Source organism: Simochromis diagramma, unplaced genomic scaffold, assembly GCF_900408965.1.
Source record: "Simochromis diagramma unplaced genomic scaffold, fSimDia1.1 OVJJ01000618.1, whole genome shotgun sequence".
In the NCBI taxonomy this organism is placed as follows: domain Eukaryota; kingdom Metazoa; phylum Chordata; class Actinopteri; order Cichliformes; family Cichlidae; genus Simochromis; species Simochromis diagramma.
Genome location: NW_024387423.1, coordinates 7843056 through 7862950, shown reverse-complemented (window position 1 = coordinate 7862950; position 19895 = coordinate 7843056). Strand labels below are relative to the sequence as shown.

The following is a 19895-nucleotide window of genomic DNA, read 5'->3' as shown; positions in this document are numbered from 1 at the left end:
CATAATCAGGGGTGACGGTCTCTCATAAAAACTGCGAGTTAACTGGAAAACAGCCCTTTATGTGAATAACTGAGAAATATTATGGTCCTATGGTTTGAAGTTGTCATACAGTTAATTAAAAGAACGACTCATGTCGAGTTCTTCTCTGTAGACTTACACACCATGTAGTTTTGTTACTCAAGTATTTAAGTCTGTATCTCACGGGTAAACATGAGGGCACCGCATGATTGGAAGGCTCGTTATGCGGTCTCACTACCTTAATCAGGCAGGGGGAAACAGATTGTCCACTAGATGGCGACAGAGCATTTCTAATAAAGAAGAAAGAACATGGCTATGAAGGCCACTCATTATACTTCTATTCATTTACTTACTTTGAAAACCCCTTTAACGCTTACACAAGATGCTTTATGTAAGCTCCCTTTTTGATATAAAAACCAGCACAACTATTTTCAAACAATAAAAGTGAAAAGACAGCACTTTGTAACCAGCTTTTATGTCCCCTCAAGTCATCTTAAAAGACAGAAGCTACGGAAGTTTCTGGATTGTTTTTGTGGATGCAGTGGCACCCTGTGTTCACTGAACATAGGTAATGTGAGGATTTCCACTTTAAGGTTGTCTGTTTTTTATCCCACGACACAGAGTGACACATTTTTATTTATTTTTTGTTCATTGTATACTTTTTTGTTGTCTTTTTCACCCTTGTATACAGCCACTTCAACCTCAAATTCTTTTCTACACATTTTTTCCAACAGATGAGGAAATCAACAGTTGATACAGGGATCTGCTCCCATCTCACCCTGTCCCTAGCATCCTCCGGTCACATGTATGTCCTCCTACACTACATCCATGAATCTTTGTGGTCTTTCTGCCCCCCGACCGCTCCATATTCAACAGCCCTATGCCTCGTTTACACATTTCCAGCTATTCCTCTCCAAATTGCTCTGATATGATCATTTCTATCTTGTTAATCCTTTTCACTCCCAGTGAAAATCTTCATTCTTCTACTACTTCCAGACCGACCTCCTGCCTTCATCCAAACATCATAGCAGGTCTCACTACCACTTTCTGTCACAAACCACCTCTGACACTCATCTCCACCCACTTCACCCTGCCTGCACTGTATTCCCCACCTGTGTTGTAAACTGTCCGTTGCGTCAGAACGTTGACCCGAGGTATTTAAATTCATCTACCTTCACTACACCTACTGCTTGCAGCTTGTTACACCCATGAGGTGAATCTTTCCAATTCTTTACTCCTTAAAACATCTTTCAGAAAATCAGACACACAGCATACAATGAGAAGCGTATCCAGTTAAGCCTCATTCAGTTGTTGGAAACAACACAGCTCACTCTCAACAACTACATCATTTTTGTCTCTGTATTACTGCCTTCGGTATACTGGTATTGTACAGCAGGCCTTAATTTGAAACTTCATAAAAAGCCCCTTTGTAAAAAAGTAAGAAGTAAAGAGCACATAGGTGTTTCAGCATTTCTTTTATAGAAACATGACTCTCTGAACAGTGCAATCCACTACACTCTTTCAAAAGGCAAAACATGGAAACGAACAGATTTTGATGAATTCCCAGCAGCACCCTAATTACTCATGAATACATGGATTTCATATAATTCACACAAAAGCACAGACACAGGGTTAGGCCGGCCACAGTAAGTGACTAACATCTACATCAATGTTTGACTCAGACATACAGTACAGGTATGAGGAGTAATGTGAGACATTTATTTGGGAATAGGTTTGTGCTACTATTTTACTTAGATACATTCAAAACTACTAACATAAAAAAAGACCCATGTGTCAATGACCAATTCCTGTCGTGAGCAGCTGGGTATCACAGCTGGTTAATATCGATTTATTCATTTTTATTTTTATATTTTAACACAGTGTGCCGTATCACAAAAGGTAAACTGATTGAAATGAAAGTGGCAAAACCGTATATATATATATAAATGTTTTTGAAGATGGGTGTACGGGTTGAGGGGCGGATTGAAGATCAGTAGCTCAGGTAGAAAGCGCCACACCTCAGATCATGTGCACACAGACTACTCTTTGTTTATCTCTCTAAATAAACAACAGTAGGGTGTTGTGGGTTGTCACGAGTCCCAGTGCTCATCCTCTGCGGTGTCTGTTGCTTGCAGATTTGGGAAGTCTGTGTGTTCTGGCTGACATCTAGCAGTCGCAGGCACGACCTACAGAGACACACATAAAGGAAAGCATGGTTGACTTTCTTCCTGAAAATATGATCGCCAACATGAGGCACAAATGGGGTCCTTTAGTAGGGTCTGCATGACTTTGCTTTAATCTGCAATATAACTCAAACTGCATTTTTATAAAAAAATTTAACCTCTGTAGACTTTAGAGAACACTGTGACAAAACATTGCAGATTTAACTGGAATCTTGTGACAGCAGTAAACATATTTAGTGAAGTAACTACTGAAAAGTGTGACTTTTTTTTTATTAGGCATTAAAAAAAGGAAAGAAGCAAAATACTTCAAAAACAAACAAATAAAAAACACCCCCCAGCTCAACCTCATCATGGCAAGTGAGGCCGTAACAATGTAGCAATCATAATTTTATGTAAAATGATGAATGTTTGTGGCTCTTTGTAGAAAATCCACTCTTTGTTATATGCTGCTCATCATCTGAGAATGAACGTCAGAAAGAGGAAGAGTGTGTGGGCCTGTGAGTGGAAACTGCCTATCAGTGCAGTATGTCCCTGTGGGATCCTGCTGAGTTGCCTGTATACACACCCAGTGTTTTTTTTCCATATGGGCCACCTGTGTGTTTGTCCTATATTAAAGCTGCTAAAATCAAAACAGCTTGGCCTCAGTATCAACAGCTCCAACACAGAGTATACAAATTAACAATATTTCTGTGTTAAAAAAAAAAAAAAAGAAAACGCTAAAAAAATGCAAAGTTAAATGAAACAGCAGTACTTTTTGCCTTCCCTTCTCTGCCTGCCAGACTCCCAGAGTCCCTGCACCTGTTGAACAGCGAGGTCTGTGCCATCTCAGTCCAGCACTATGAGCGTTTTCCATTCTGTGTCAGTGTGTGCGTGCGTGCGAGAGACACATGGGGATGTCTACAGTGAAGCAGATGGACCGAGTATATATAACTTGAGATCTAGGCAGGATGCCAAGTGGGTGATAAAATTGTGAATATGTTAATAAGAGAAGAAGTTGTTTATCCGACTTCACACAACTCATAGGTATGCATTAAAAAGCAGAAATACAGTGTCCTGTAAAGGAACAAAATATTCCATTTCCAATATTTATAACTTCATCACAAGACAGGACATCAAACTTTTTTCCTCTTTTTCACTCAGTTTAACTGTCTAATGAGTGTTTTTGTTATAAACATTTATGTGGTTGTTCCCCCACTTAGAAGAACTTTATCTTTGCTCTCTGAGAGGAGCCTGCACACTGTGCCGAATGGGACATTAAATGGACTGGCCTGTAATCGGACACACGTGAGGCTGACCAGTCAGTCACTGATTCAGGGTGAGAATGCTGGACAACAGTCTCTGGCCGGTCGACTGGTGCACCTTTAGTTTGTGAACCAGTTAATAAGGTAAAGAGTGTTGTTAATCAGGATGTATGCATTACCTTGATCGGTAAGCATCTGCTGAGCATTGCTTCCTGTCCTCCGCCTGCAAAGAGAAGCAAGAATTCAAGAATTGGGGTTGAAAAAAACAAAAACAAAACAAAAGCCTAACATGACTTGCAAAATAATATTTGATATGCGGTGCCATTAAGGTCCGTCCACACTGGAAGTGCTTTGTTTCTTGTGCATTGCTTTGAAACTGAGGGCTGGTTGCAGATATTCGAGGCTCCAGTTGTCAGGAGTATCCTGTGCTCTCACTGGCAGTTGCTTCAATCGCTTAGCTGGAAGTGCCACACAAAATGTGAGAAAAGTTTATCTCAGGTCCTGGCCACTTCATGTTGCCAGCGGTTATTTAACCTGTAGTCACTTGTAGTCAAATGTGATCACTTTCTGTGGTCTCTGGTGGGCACATTGCTGCAAAACATTTCCAGTGTGGCCGCAGCGTTAGTTTACTCCTGTTACACAGATGTTTTTTAAATATTTCGATGACAGATCACCTCTTATTCTGGTTGAACTTGCACCTGCAGTGGCCGCCTGAAATGAGAGACAAGAAGCAAAGATGTCTGCGTGCCTTTGATGGAGTCTATTTATAGCTGTGCATATATTTGTACAATGCATGTATCTGTGAGTATTTTGCCACTTACTGAGAAGGATGGTGATGCCAATGAGACAGAGAACGGCAGCTAGGATGAGGCCTCCGACACGCAGTCTGTGATAGTCTGCACGAACACATCATGTTAGCCATTAGACAACAACAACAACAACAACAACTTGAAGTAAAAAAATAGTCAAACAAAAGGTCATAACTGAAATCGATGCACCAACAAGTAAATAAATATTATAGACATTTACCCAACAATATTTATATTGCATTCTTCTTTTATATAAGGGTGCAACAATCAATATAAGGCATCATCTTCTTACTTTAATCAACTGACATAAGACAGTAATAAATTTACAGATAATTACCAAAGGTGAAGGGGTCATCTTCCACTGTAGGAACAGAAATAAAGAGGATCAGTTAAAAGCAGACACACGGGAAACATTCAGAAACATCTAAATAGTGTTATCATCAGTGGTATTATTAGAGTTACTAAATCGTGGCATGCCCAAGTGTCAGGAGGACAGGTTTCAAACATTAGGCTCTATTGAATCTGACGTCCAGGACTGTACTTACCGTTCTGTTCTTCTGCGAACACCAGGGACACAACTGCAAGGGATCAGACACAACAGTGAAACAGAGCCAATCTCAGGCTGCTGATAAGAGATCTTGAAAGTGGAAGCTGATGTTAAACTATTTCATGCAGCATTCAAAGAAAGGCAATGAAATTCTCTCAGTGGCAATTCATAAATACCCCTTAAAGCTTTCATATTTAAAATTATAAATAAAGCTCTGTTTCACCAAATATCATCTCTAGTTTCCACTTGATGAAGCCTCGCTTCATTACCAATGGAAACTACACTGTCAGAAATTAGTTCCACATACGGTGCTGTGAAAATGTATTTCCCCCCACTTCCTCATTTATTGTTTTTTTTTTTTAATGTAACATATTAATGACACTTAAATGTTTCTGATAAAACATTTTATTTTTAGACAGATATAATCAATGTGAATACTAAAATGCAATTAAAAAAAAAAAAAGGATTTTATTTATCATGGGAGAAAAGTTACCCAGACCTATTTGACCCTGTGTGAAAGAGTTTGGTTTAAGGTCACAATAAAATATCTCGATCAGTTTTCACTCAAGATTTTTTTTTTTGGGTGGGTGGGTGGGGGGGTTGTATTTTGAGCCATTCACAGGTGGACACGTGGTATATCTAATTGAAGTGTTCTTGAGCTTTAGGACATGAACTGATGGATGAACATTCTCCTTCAGGACTTTCTGGTAGAGAGCAGAAAGCAGCCCAGACCATCACACTACTGCCACCATGTTTGACTGTTAGAATCTTGTCAGTGTTTAGAATATTTTCTGCAAAGTTTTGGGGGTCATCAAGTTTTTTGGCAAATGTGAGAAGAACCTTTGGGTTCTTTCTGGTCAGCGGTGGTTTTCTCCTTAGAACTCTCCAATAGATGCCATTTTTGCTCGATCTTTTTCTTGTTGTTTAATCATGAACTCTGACCTTAACTAAGACTAAGTGAGGCCTGCAGTTCTTTAGTTGTTGTTCTGATTTCTTTTGTGGCTTCCTGCATGATTTGTCCAATCATGAAGTATTTTTTAATTTATGATTTAATAATTGAGGCAATTACTTTTTCACACAGGTAGGTTTGAATACCCTTTTCCCTTAATAAATTACATCATCATTTAAAAAGTGCATTTTGTATTTACCCAGGTAGTCTTTGTCTAGTTTTTCAATTTGATGTGCAAGAAAAAGGAAAATCAGAAAGAAGCATATACTTTTACACAGTACTGCATTACTGTAAACCTAATTAAACCAAGACTGAAATGGTGACCAGATGATATCTGTAGCCACTCATGAACTCTGCTGTCTATTTTCTCCCCCCACCATGTTATCAGGAGTCCTCAAATATTTGTACAATGTGCTGACAGGAGAGAGACTTGCAAGCTCTGTTAGAAGGAAGTGAAACTAACTGGTCATGCTTTCCGATTTAACAAATGAATGAAAATAACTTAAGTTTCTCATACAATTTTTTCCCCCACACTATATTAAAAGACTTGAGTTTTACTTACTTGTCATTAACACCAAAACACAGATCTTCAACATCTTCAGGATTTACATAAGGACAGAAACACAAGCTCTAGTTAGTTGAAACATCCACTTAAAACAAGACAGAAACTACACATCTGCAACTTCATGTTTCACTTGTGCATGCATGTTGACTGAAACCATTAACTTCTAGTCAGTACAAGGCTCTGGCTAGTACCAGCCAACAAAGTCAACAGACATGATGCAACATTTAGCCTCACAGTATTTTCTGAGGGGCAGTAAAAGGACTAAACACACAGAGATACGCTTACAGGACATGCATCTGTCCCCTTTGAAGCACACACAAAGTCAAATGATCAAATTCAAATGGATACAAAGTGGCCCCTCCTGCTTTATTTTCACATACAGAAACTTGAGCTGATGTTGATGGACACAAAGTGCTCTAATGGAGCCTCAACAGGAGAATTACATCTCTCGTGCATACTGCATTGCACTGCTGCCATCTTAAAGCACCGAAGCATTAATGTTCTATAGCCTGAATATAGACCACATTCTAATGTCATCATGCATTATATATTGTGTGGCCACAGCTATGGTGACTGTCCAGGTGTTTGAAGTTTCCTGTCAGTTTTTTTTAAGTCTTCTTTGTAAATTAGCTTTCACTTGCAGATAAACAGGATAAATCCACAAGAATATGGTAAGTGCACTCAAACTTCACAGCTATTTCTGTCTGAAAAAACAAGAACAAAACAACTGAATTCAACTTTTTTTAAAGGTGAACTGTGCATTGGCCAATTGAGCTATTTCTACTGTTGCCTGAGGAGCTTGGAAGAAAAGCATCTGGACTTCTTTAAGTTTCTTAAAGACGTTTCTCCTCTCATCCCAGAAGCTTCCTCAGGTCTAGGAGCAATGGTGTTCCCTTAGAAGTGAAGAAGATTCTCGGATGAGAGGTGAAATGTCTTCAAGAAACTTGGAGAAGTCCAGATGCTTTTCTTTCCAAGCTCCTTAGACTAAGATCGCCTAGATACATCTATAAACTTGTGTCACTGTTTATAGAGAAATGTATTTCCAGAAAAGGGCACCCATATTAAACACACTATCTGAGGTATTTGTGCTGTGTGAGGTGGAATATCGGAGCAGGGGTATCGTGTGCTCTCAGAAAGGACACGCCTTAACCCCCCGCCCCTGAAAGAAAAAAACCAGGGCAGCGATTTTCCACTTGGCATAAACATTCACACATTGGAAACCTTTAAAAAGTCTGGCATCCCCTGACATCTTGAGACAATGGGTTGGTCTGAGTTTTCAGTCATAGACGATAAGACTTTTGCAAAGATCTGGGATCTTGACAGGATTAGTTTTTTTTCCCCCCAAGACTGCAACGAGATTCTTTTTGGGATTATTCTCCATCATGCTCCTGGTGGAAATTTACAAGAAGAAAAGCTGTTGATCCATGGAGGAGAAACAGAAGCAGCGTTTAGTAACGACTGCCTTGGATTGAATGTTGTTTACATGAGGCCAGACACAAAAGTTAAGTTAACATTAAAGAGAGAGGGCTCCGACTGAACTTTGCGGCCACCTTACACCAAACAAACCAGATGGGGGACACAAATTTAGCAAAACTGTCATGTATGCACTGCAGCATTTGTCTGTGAACTGAAAGGCTGCCATAAGAGGAGATCTGAGTGCACCCCTAGTTACTTGTCAAATTTGATGCCCCACTTAGCTTGTCTAAACTGTCCTGAAACCAGTAACAGCTTACCACTTACCCCCCTCTGTTTTTCATGAAACTACTATTTCCTGTAGTTTCATGAGAAATTATTGATTTTCTCCACCATACTTGATATGGGAAAGACTATCTTTGGATTTTGGACTGACAGTTAGACAAAAACAGACACCTGCCAATGATCTGATGGGTCTGTGAGAAAATCTTTATTTTTCACGTGTCATTTTATATACAAAATCATTATATTGGTCAATTAATCTGGTATCTTCTAGCATTTTTGCTTGTGTGAAAGGGAGACATGGTGGTCACTATAAAGAATGTAAGCAAGAACAATGTGTCTCCCTGTTCAGCTGGTGGTATTTCAGAGTTTGGCAGCAAAGAGGAGAAAAAGAAGATCAGGACGAGCGCCTCCATCACAGTGCCTCCCCACAGCAACCCAAGGCGAGCCAGGGGGAATGCACAGTTGCTGGAAACAGGCCAACAACCACTGGAGAATGGTTTACCTAGTTAGAAAGGCACCGGGGGAGAGAGAAAGGTGGGAGAAACAAAGACAAAAGCAGACAGAAAGACAGTAAGAGAGAACAAAGATGGAAAAAAAGAAGGGCAGCTGAAAGGTCAGGCAGGGGAGAGAAAGGTGGCGCCTCCCAGCTCCTACTGAAAGATCATATTCTAACGCAAATGTTAGTGTAGGGTGGGGCGAGGCAGTAAGTGATGAAGGTGTGTATTCCAATCATTGTGTTCATGACTTGCAGAAAGATAAGAACAAACCACCTGGTGTGTAAGTAAAGTGTTCAAACTTGGCCAGAATATGCGGATTGTTCATGAATAACTCACATTTACACAACTACTAGATTTTTCATGTATAAAAAGAACAAGAAAAGCTGCAGATCTTCAAATTGTAAATGCTGGAAACATCAATCTATATTGTATTTTTGTTAAAAAACCTACAAGAGTCACTGGCTAATCATCCTGTTGTTTCTGACCTAATTTAGTTATCGTTTCAGGCCACTTGGAAATTACAAATGTTTCCAGAGAACCACTAAAAACCTATATTCACAACTGCAGGCACCAACTCCCCGTGGAGCTTCTTCTGCTCCAAGGATAAAGAGCTTTCTGTTCTGGCTCTCCCCGCCTGTCTCCGACTATCCCTCGCATTTTGTTGTCAGCTCTCGGAGCATCCCTCTCCCTCCTGACCTCGGGAGTGCTTTACACTCAGTCTCATGCTCTCTTGCTGTGTCCTTTCACCCATTGCTTCTTTCACTTCATCTTCTCCGTCCTCATCAGAAAGTGTTCAGCAATCGCATGTTTGTTTAAACACTGCTGTTTCATACAGCTCTTCTGTTTTTTAAGCTCCTGTTACCCTTCCAGTGCCCTCCAGTCGGTTTAGACCTCTCCTCTATTCTCTACACTCTTCAGTTCCTGGACACGCTTCGTCACGTCCTTGCACTTTCCCCAGCATTCTCTCGTTTATCCCTTCCCTTACAAATTCCCTTGAAGATAGGCTCTCTACTCTATACACTCGAGCCCATGGTGAGCTTCCCTTTTCCGCCCAACACTCCTTCTCCTCCCTTTTCTACAAGTGAGGTTACGCAATAAACTTCAGCTACGTTCCACTTCGACTTCTGCTAACAAGTACAGCTTCTGCAAACTGATTTTTAAGTAACGTGAACATTTTGTGATCAGGATTTTTTCCTTGTGTTGGTGCTACTGCAGGAAAGATCGTAGGGATCCAAAATACACATGGAGCGCTCCTCGGCTACCATTCAGTGTCAAGAAGATGATCTTTGGGGAATGAAATGAGCAAAGCACACAAACATGTGAGCACCTCGGCTTTGAATGTGAGCCAACTGCCAGTTCCACCAGATCATGCTTAAGCTGCTTAACTATGTTTTGAGCCATGAGGGTAAAGTACAAAATGAATCAGTGATACAAGTACGTGTGTATGAAAAACACATGCATGCAGTACGTTATAACTACACTAAGTCTTAATATCAGAGCTTCCTCTACTGTGTGTGTGTTTACAGCATGTATGACTTGGTTTCTGTTTCTGTCTTCTAACAATCCCCCCACCCCCCGTCCACCTGTTTGAATGCTGGACACTGGTGTGCTTGGGGTCATGTAATGCACTACAAAGCCAGCTGCCTATTTTCAGAGGCATTTTTTATTCCTAAATTAGAAGCAGTGAATTCCAATATGCAAAACATCCTGTACGAGTGACACACCCACAGGGAAGTCTTTGTCCTCGAAGAAACACACTGCACACAGTGTGAACCCGCTTTAATGTGACCAATACTTTTCCTCTACTCGCCCAAGACAGAGCAGAACCTCCCTTCACTTTGTGACTCCGGCGTTTGATGATTTTCCAGAAATGAAAGGCTGGAAATAAAATGTGTGATCACAAATGCAAGCTGAAAACAGCAACCACAAAATGGGCTCTGTTGTTGCAAAACTGTGTGGACTCCATTGACAAGTAAAGAGAAACAAGCAACAGAGAAAGGAAGGAAGAGGCATGAGGTGGAGGAGATCAGCACTGGCAAAGAAAATGAAAGAGTGACAAAACTGAAAAAAAAGGGAAAGAAATACATCACATGACATAAAGTTTTGAAGTAGGATTTAAGCTGACAGTGAGTGGGAGAGAGGAAGATGAGGGAGAGTGCGGTTGGGTAAGAGAGGGGAAGAGGAGGGACACAGAGAGGGAGTGGAGCATACTAAAGCCATGAATCACTCATGGAAACCACAGTGAGCGGCTAGAAACAGTCTTTATGTTGTAGAGTCATACTCAGCAAATCAACAAAGACAGTACATTTCCATAATTTAACCTCCTCTTACACCCATCAATCTCCCAAGTGCTGACTAGCAGCTGCTCAAAACAAACTTTTTTGGAAGACCTTTATCATCTGTTTCTCTTCCAACATTATCCCAGAGAAGGAAAGGAAATGCTCTGAAGGTCACAGTCACATGGCTGATCTAAAATCAATGTCTTCTTGTTGCAGTTTCTAAATTTGTGTTTGTCAGCCACTGAACTGATGCAATTAGGAAAGGTGAGCAGCAAGTGTGCCACCTAAGAGCTCTTCCTCGTCCTCCCTTTTCTCTCCACTGCTGGTCCCGTTTTCTTTTTAGGCTTTTGTAATTTACATGAGGAGGAGAGGACGTCCAGACAAGTCTGTCTCAGCTAAGAAAGGAAAGAAAACTCCATTGCAAATACTTTGACTATATAAGTGAAGTTATTATCATCACAAGATCATCTTATTTAGCTTCTGTCCTGTCCTCTTACCATCTCTTCTATTATATCATCAGCCTATTATCCTAATGTTTGCCCCCTAGCTTATATCACTGGAAAAACAGGGAAGAACTGTTGGGAGAGAGTTCTTCTTTGCACATGCACAGTCTGTATCTGAAACCATGACGATCAAATGATTGCTTTGATAAATTAGCAGCATGCTATGCATGTCCTGTGCAACATAATCTGACTGCCTGTGTCCTTGTCCCAGTCTGTCCTGGTGGCACACAGTCACTTCTGCTCTTATCAGCTGGTCACACATACCATTTTGCAGTCCTGTTAAAAAAAGACTGTGTATACAGCCTACAGTATGAGCACGTTAGAAAAGTCTAAAGTAGGAAAGCTTACAACCGAAAACGGAAAAATAATGTGCGCTTTTTTAAAATCCAACTCCTTATTGGTGCGATAAAATATGCCGCAAATATTCCTTTGAGTTTTTCCTCTTATCTGATGAATTTAAACAAGGACCTATCTACAAAAAGCTGGTGTACATTAAGCCTGTTGAGCACTTAAAAAAAATAGCAAAAAGAGGGATGGACACGCGCACGCAAATAAGCGCGTGCAGTCCCGTTGTCCTGGCACTGGTGGGCTCGATGGAAACGGCCAAATAGACGTTATAGGCGCCTGACGCTCTGCTTTTCCGCCAACGTTGTATTTACTCGTCTTATTTGAACCTTTAAGTGTAGAAAAACACAATAACAAAGTTTCCCCCCCCCCAAAAGTTCTTCTTTTCTAAGATGACAACCTAAATGTTACGTGACCCTACAATTAGCCCGGAATGAGATTAACGCTTTCAACTGACGAAAAAAAACGTAACTTCATCAACAAATTTCCGCAACTAAGGATAGACGAGGGCGTCACTGCTGTGAGAAATGTGAGCTAATTGATTTGTTTCGGCACTTACCTTTGTGTTTAGCAGCGACAAGAAAATCACGAGGAAATTTCTCACGAGCGGACGGATACGTGACACTGAAACTGCGACTTCTCTCCACGCGCTGCGCCAACACCCTGCCTTCAGCACTCCGTGACACTCTACAGGTTGGCTGGGTTTTAGGGAAAAGGGGGCAGAGTTTAAACTGCTGGAGCTTTGTTGCCGTATCCTGATCCCAGGTCAGTTTTTGGGGGTTACGTTTGTCAGCAGAAGGGTTGGCGGCTGGAGAAGAGCTGGGTGTGGAAGCTGATCCAGAGTCAGCTGTAGGCGCAGAGTTGGAGAGGAGGGGAATGTTTGCTTGTGGAGAAGGACGACGAGGTTTGTGGGGTCGGGGTTGGCTTTTCCTCCGCTCTGTGATGTATGTTTACAAAAACGGGCAGTAATAATTTTATAAGTGCTGTAATAATAGCATTTGTCACCATTACAGTTGAATATGAAATAACTTCTTATTTTACTGCTGGAAATTAAAGTTTGCTAATTTGCTGTAGGGAAGTTATGAAAATGAGACTCTTGGTTAGTGACACCGACATTTATTTTGACTTTAATTTCGAATTGACTCAGGATATTTGACAGAATACACTTTTCATGATTATTCCAATAGTTAGAGTTTGACAGCATCAGTATGGACAACTGATCAAAACAGCAGGTAGTAATGCTAAAATGCTAACTGTGTATTACTTAATCAGCTTTACACAATATTAAGAACTAAAGAAGCACCACATGTATGGCAGACTGGATATGATGCATGGATGAGTGTGTATTTACAAAAATAAACATCAACGTATCAGCACAGAAGTGGACATTTACTTTTTCTCTTTGCATCTCCTTCTAGCAGACTGGAAGGAAGTGATGTCAAATTTGAGCAGTACTTGATTAAAAAAAAAAAAGGATGTGTCTTCACACAGGTATCTGAGCAGGTGAGCCTCCTCTGAACCCCCCTGCTCTCAGGAGGCAGTCAATCTCTCCGCCCCATCTCCTGCCAGCTCTTCTTTCAAGGCCAAAACCAGTTTGTCAAGCATCAGATCAGATTTCACTGCTGTTGTCAGTATGTTTTCTACAAAGTGACAGAGGAGCGAGAGGAAGTAATTAGTGAAGTTTCAACAGAAAGACAGAGATGGAGACAATAAATAAGAGTCACTCAATTAGGGCTGTCCCAAACGATTATTTTGATAGTCGACTAATCAGATCATGCATCCATTGAACGTAAAACGTACAGCTTATTGCACCAGCAGCATCTGCTCTTATATAACTATCATTAGCTTACAGCTTTAAGTGTTTAAGGTATGTGCTAACTAAAAATAAAGACAAGATAGTTTATTAAATTTAAATGAAATTTACAGATTGTTTTGGTGAAGTTTAATAAACTCCTTGCTATCTAAAATATAACAGGACACCGGAGTATATTCTGGAGCATCTCACACTTCTGATAATCAGTTGTCTGTTTGATGTTTATTCAGCTGTGTAAAAACTATAACTTTAATCTCAGCCAAACCGATTTACTCAGGAACAAATACTGAAAAAAGCCAAACACTAACATTTTTAAGTTATCTAAGTGACTTATATATCATGTTTAACCTGAGTAGCGAAAGACGGTGGTGGGTTTGAAAACGATTTGCCGGGAGTCCGGTGTTCTCACGGGCTCTAGTGAGCCTCGCCCCCGGCTAGCTATCGAGCTAGTGGGTAACAGACATCTCTGAAAACGTCGGAGCGCTTTTGAAAATATGTGGTGTCTTGATAAACTGAGCAGATATTTCAAGTTTACACAGCTACATTAACATAAAATATGTTAAACGTTTATTTTGTGACCAGAAAGAATAATAAGAGTAACATTAAAACTAAGTAGCTGCCGCCATTGTTGGAAACTGAGCTGGGCCGCGCTATGAATTCTGGGACACAGTTTCTTCTTCTCCGGGGTTTAACGGCAGTTGGCATCCTTGTACATGCAGTGCTGCCATCTTCTGTTTCAGTCCGTTATTACACTCTTAAATCCTACTACTTATTCCTGCGTCTTTTGGGCTCTTACAAAGCTTCAAACGACGGGTCGACTATTAAATTAGTCGTCGACGATTTTGATAGTTGACGTAATCGTGACTAGTCGACTAATCGTGGCAGCCCTACACTCAATTTATTTTACAAAGTGAGGCTTAAAAAAGACACAAAAAGAAAAGCTTACCCTCTCTTCTTGCATTTGCCATCTGTGGAGAGAAACCATGATGTAGTCAGTCCCAACTCAATTACAGTGACCTTTTTTTTCTACAGAGGTTCAGAGGCACATTTTTGTCCATATGTGTGTTTTTGTTGCAATTACAGTACTTACAAAGCAAAAAACCGATTCCTGCACTGATCAACAAGATGGCAAAGACCAGTCCTCCAATCCGTAGGCTTTCATAGTCTGTTTGATGCAAAGCAAACACATCCGCAAATCAAGCAGAGAACCAGCACATTTTCATTTATGATATGGATTAAACTGAACAGAATACACATTGTCATACTCTGTTCTTTTATAACTTTTTAATGAGCACATATTATTGATGTGGTAGATTTTAAATTGTATATGATAAAAGAAATAAGAGCATGTACACTTACTGTAAACAAATGAATCTTCAGACACATGAAGGAGGCGATATAAAAGAGGGAAAAAGAAGTTAGTGACAAATTTGAAGTGGTCGTGAAGTGTGACAGCATTTGGTTTCCTTGAACCAGAGGAAAGAGAGAATGTAAAGCAAATGGAAATAAATAAATATGGTGTGGTAATGACATTCTGTGAATTATCAGTTGAGTAGTTATTATTAGAACTAAGCAAACTGATTTATCTGCTCTGCGATGACCTTCTGCAAACAGTTTGACTCTAAAAATATTAGTCAGGGCTGCAGAAGAATGACTTTGATTGTAGGGAGAAATACATTTGTGGATGGCTTGTTTATAAACCAGGACTGCGACAAACCCATTCTCAAGGTTAGGTGCACGTAGTTTTGACCTTACTTGCTTCGGCTTCCACAAAAAGGCCGAACAGCACTGCAAGAGAAGCAAGGGTGATAAAATATGAATTCTATGGATTTTATGTGGACTTTGTCTTTAATGTCATTTTCTGCATTTCTGTTTTGTTTACCTGTGAGAAAAGCCACAAGAGTGAGATGGCCCATCTTCAACACAACTGAATGAGACAGATGGAGAGAAATGGTGAGACACGATTGCGAGACATCACTTTTTCTCACATGCATACATAAGAGAGCCAAACAGCGCACGCTCTGCCCTCTCCTCGGGAAGATTGCCCTTGCCGTGTGAGAGGTCGGTGTCTCGTCAGCAGGGATGCACTCCGAGTGTTTGGAGAGTAAACAGCGGATCGCTTTTTGTTTTGGGGAGGAACCCAGCGGGTCCTTTCCCTCAGCCTATGCTCAGCTCTGCAAATGTTCATTGCAACTGGATGAATGCTGTCATGTGCTTTCCAGTATCGTTTGTTTTGGAAGTAACATGCTCAGTGGAAAAAAAAAGAAAGAAAAGTTTTGCAGTCTTTTAAAATGTATGGTGTCTGAGGAAATTAACCTCAGCGTCATCCCCGAGTTCTGAATGACCTTGGAAGACCCCTGGGCTGGCAAGAGTCAAGGCATTCTAGAAATTTAGCACCTTTTCTCTTATTGGCTCTTTTTCTCTCTCTCGCTAAAAGTGATTTTCCATCACTGTTTGGATTTTTAACAGCCATGCCTCTTTTCAAACCACGCACAAAACCCAGCAAGATAAAAGACACCTCGTGCTTTTAAAACACATCCGATTTGCCTGTCAAGAAGATCAAAAAACACCTTGATGCAGAAATATGCCGTCTGATTTTTTTCACCATGCATTGATCCAAAATCCCAACTGCGCAGAGTGATAACGGAGTTTACCAGGAATGGGAGAATTTCTGAAAAAAACCATCAAAAATGAAAAAAAAACAACAACAACCCCAAAACAAACAGACCATGGTTGCAGTGGACACCTTTCTCAGTTTCACTTCAGCTCTTTGTAAGCTATAACTTTGTAGTTCTCTATGGCAGCAAAAACACAAGTAGTACTAGGTAGGTAGACTGCTTGTTTGAAGCTACATTCAGACTGCCAATGCATCGCCAGTGCACTAGAATGGCTGAACCATAATTTGCCCATCAGAAAACAGAGCAGCAACATGTTTCGTTTTTACAAGATCATTGATTTGATCTATCCAGAATTTACTTTTCAATTCTGAATATGCAAAGAAGACACCAAGACAAAAAACATCCTAAATATGGAAAAAGAAAAAGTTTTGCAGTCTTTTAAAATGTATGGGCTCCGAGGAAATTAGCCTCAGTGTCATCCCCGAGTTCTAAATGACATTGGAAGACTCGGTGCATAAATGAACCAAATATCCCAGATGCCCTTAACAAGTCTACAAAACAAAAAAGATTTGCTAAGCACTCTCTTAAAGCAAGCTCAGCACACCTACACCATCACCGAACAGCAACTAAAAAGAATCATAACCTTGGCGCCTGATTCCTAAGTCCTAATTCCCATCATGCCTCGCTGCACCATACCTGTGCTTACCTGAGCTGATGGTTCAGTAGCAGTGGTGTGTGCGGTGACAATGTTCTAAGACACTGTCTTGTTAAAAGCGTCTTTCTTATTTTACCTGACTAAGTGCTCCCTCCTCCTCCTCCTCCTCTTTATTTGGGATATAAACAATTGTGTGTACACGTGTCCGGTGTGGATGTGAGATTGGCTGCTGTGTTGACGCATTTACACATGTATCAGAGACCAAAGTCACTGTTGCTACATAAACATCTGCGTGTGTATGGAGATAGCAGGAACAAAGCCTGTCATAATGTCCCTCAAAGAGGACATTCTTAAACGTAGTTGAGAAACTCTGTTATATATGTTGGTAGACATTATTATCATGCTTTAAGCTAAGCACTGCTTTGAACTGCAAAGGATGCTTTGACATAACGGTGAGTCGATGAATCCTTTAAATAGACTGATTTGCTGTCCCTGCTGCTTTCAGAGTGGATAGAAGTCAGGAAAATACACACACCAACTCCCTGACAGTAGCATATAGACCACCTTGCTAGCAACAGGTTAGGTCCCTTTTGCCTTCAGTTCTTTAATTTCCGAAAGATCAGCAGTTTCTGAATTACTCAGACTGTCCGGTCATGTCTCCTTCAAAGTCACTTACATCAGCTTTCGTTCTCATTCTGATGCTGGTTTGAATTTCAGGGGGTCATCTTGACCATGTCTACATGCCTAAATGCATTGAGTTTTTGTCCCAGGTTGGATTTTCTAGCATATTTACAGAAACACTAAATCAAGTTGAAGCTTCAGCTCCCTGCACAGGTTTTTCTATGGATTTGCTACGGATTGGCTAAGCCCCTCCATGATCTTAATGTGCTTCTTCTTTAGCCCTTTCTTGCCTTGGCAGTATGTTTTGGGTCAATGTTATATCGTGAGACCCATCTACTAAAAGAGAACAGAATAGCTCTTTATTGTCATTGTACATGTACAATTTCTTCTGGCTGAGGGAAATAAGTTCTTATGGTAATCCACAACCAGTGAGGCAAGACCTTGCTTGGAGATTCATACTGAGGGCGATTGATGGTCTTTTTTATATTTCTTCCATTCCTGAATAATCACAGCAACACTTGTCACCTTCTCGGCAAGCTTCTTGGTGATGGTCATGTTGCTCAGTCCATTGTGTGTGTTTATAATCTTGTCCCTTACATCCTTTTGCATGGGATGGAAGAAATTGTTTCTGCGGACAGGTGTGCTTTGCACATATAATGAGTTGCGATCAGGATTGATTGATCAGTGGGTCACATGGGCACACAGCCAAGCTGTGGGAACCAGAATTCTGGCTGAGTTATTCGAGATCAAATACTTATTTCAGTCAGTGACATGCAAACCGTTTTATAACTTTTATGTAATGTGTGTTTCTGGATTTTTGTTTTATATGCTATCTCTTTTCATTAAAAAATTAAAATACCATAAAAAGTAGAAACTGTTCATTTCTTTGGAAGTGGCAAAACTTACAAATTCAGATATCAAGTAAGAATTTTTTCTTATTTTCTACTATATTCATTTTTTGTATAGTGTTATATATTTATCAATTTTTATGTTTGAAAGTAAAATTTTGCCTGAATTATTAAGGCTTACCTCTAAATGTAGCCTTAAATAAAGACATGCTGGTGTGAGCCTTTGTCATACATGTTATTTTTCATTTCCTTCTCCTTCTCCTTTTTTGGTCATGCCCCCCCCCTCCACACACACACACACACACACACACACACACACACACACACACACACACACACACACACACACACACACACACACACACACACACATTGTCCTGTTTCTGCTATTTGAAGATCTGCTAAGTTTCCAGGTATCCCCGGTGCTCATCTTTCTGTGGAATATGTTGCACTGTTTTGGTCTGATGGTTGCTGGGCATTTTCCGTTTATTTGTCCTGGGCAGGATATAGAGGTCGTTCTGAGAAGAAAACATTCAGCTTTCTCCTTGGTTAAAAGATAGCATAAACAAAAACACAGTTTTCAAATTGCGATGTGTTTGTTTTTGTTTAATAAGGTGTTTGTGTACAAGTATGCTGGTTAGTTATCCGCGTAGATTTTCTTTGGTGTTACATTTTATCATGCCGTATAGTGGTGCCATTCCTTGTTCTGTCACACAGCAGAAAAAAGCCAAGGTAGACTGTATCCGTCTGATATCTGCAAGGTTAGAAAAGAGAGACAATGACACAGACACAAGAATGTAAAGTATGTGTGCTGAGGTTTTGGTCTATGGGAGAGTAAAATACTTTGACACATGATAGTGGCAAAGCTGATGACAAGAAAGGAAAATGGGGGAGTGGAAAAACTAAAATCCAACATTTTTTTTTTACATCCCAATGCTATGCTTATGCTTAGCTTAACTAATTTATAATTCATCAATGGTTTGAAGTTATTTTTTTATACAATTAAATCACATTATTAAGCATACAGGGGTGAAAGAATGAGGCACTCAATAACAGCTGTGTGTGTGGTGTCTGTCTGCATAAAGCACCACTTGCTTGTCATAAGTGAGGTTAAATAAAGGTCATTTGCTTCCATGACATTGGCATGTCACTGATAGAATTACAGGACGTGTCCTGTACAATATGTAAAGGACACTCATGCATTTCTTTTTGTGAAGGTAAGAGGTTTCTATCTGCAGGCACTGTTTTCTTCTTCTCTGGCCTCCTATCTATATTAAAGAAAATTTTAACGGTAATAAGAAACCACAGTAAAGTTTATCCTCGAACAGGTATGAAACTACTCTGAAACTACCCCAGGTCAATATAGCATACTATTGTTCTTTGACAGTGAAGCTGTTGAAAGTCTGGTTCTTTTCTTTAAATACAGGTTGTAAAAGTAAAACAAGCTCTCAAAAATAACATTTACAGTCGCAGGACATCATTACAGTTCGTACAGAACTAAGAAAGAAGGCATTTTCTGCCCCGTCTTCAAGGACTAGATTATAGAAGCTCTCTCGATGATCGATTTCACTTGCAGACTTTAAAAGACATACAAATGACCTTGTGAAATCATCACTGGGAACTAGTTCCTGTTTTTGATATGACTGTGTAAACATTAGACAATTCTTTGCTCTTTTTATGTTTTTTTTTTTTTTTTATTGTTGTAA

General features: G+C 40.2%; 1 protein-coding gene across 1 annotated transcript; it reads right to left on the bottom strand.

Moving 5' to 3' along the window:
- Positions 1–1474: 1474 nt before the first annotated feature.
- Positions 1475–12359, bottom strand: LOC120722344 (FXYD domain-containing ion transport regulator 3-like). Its single transcript, XM_040013324.1, has 8 exons — positions 12194–12359; positions 6310–6343; positions 4797–4829; positions 4589–4612; positions 4264–4338; positions 4117–4153; positions 3622–3665; positions 1475–2204 (listed from the first exon to the last, which is right to left on the bottom strand). Exons 2-8 carry the CDS (start codon positions 6341–6343, stop codon positions 2185–2187), a joined length of 267 nt encoding a protein of 88 aa, XP_039869258.1. The 5' UTR covers positions 12194–12359; the 3' UTR covers positions 1475–2184.
- Positions 12360–19895: the final 7536 nt, after the last annotated feature.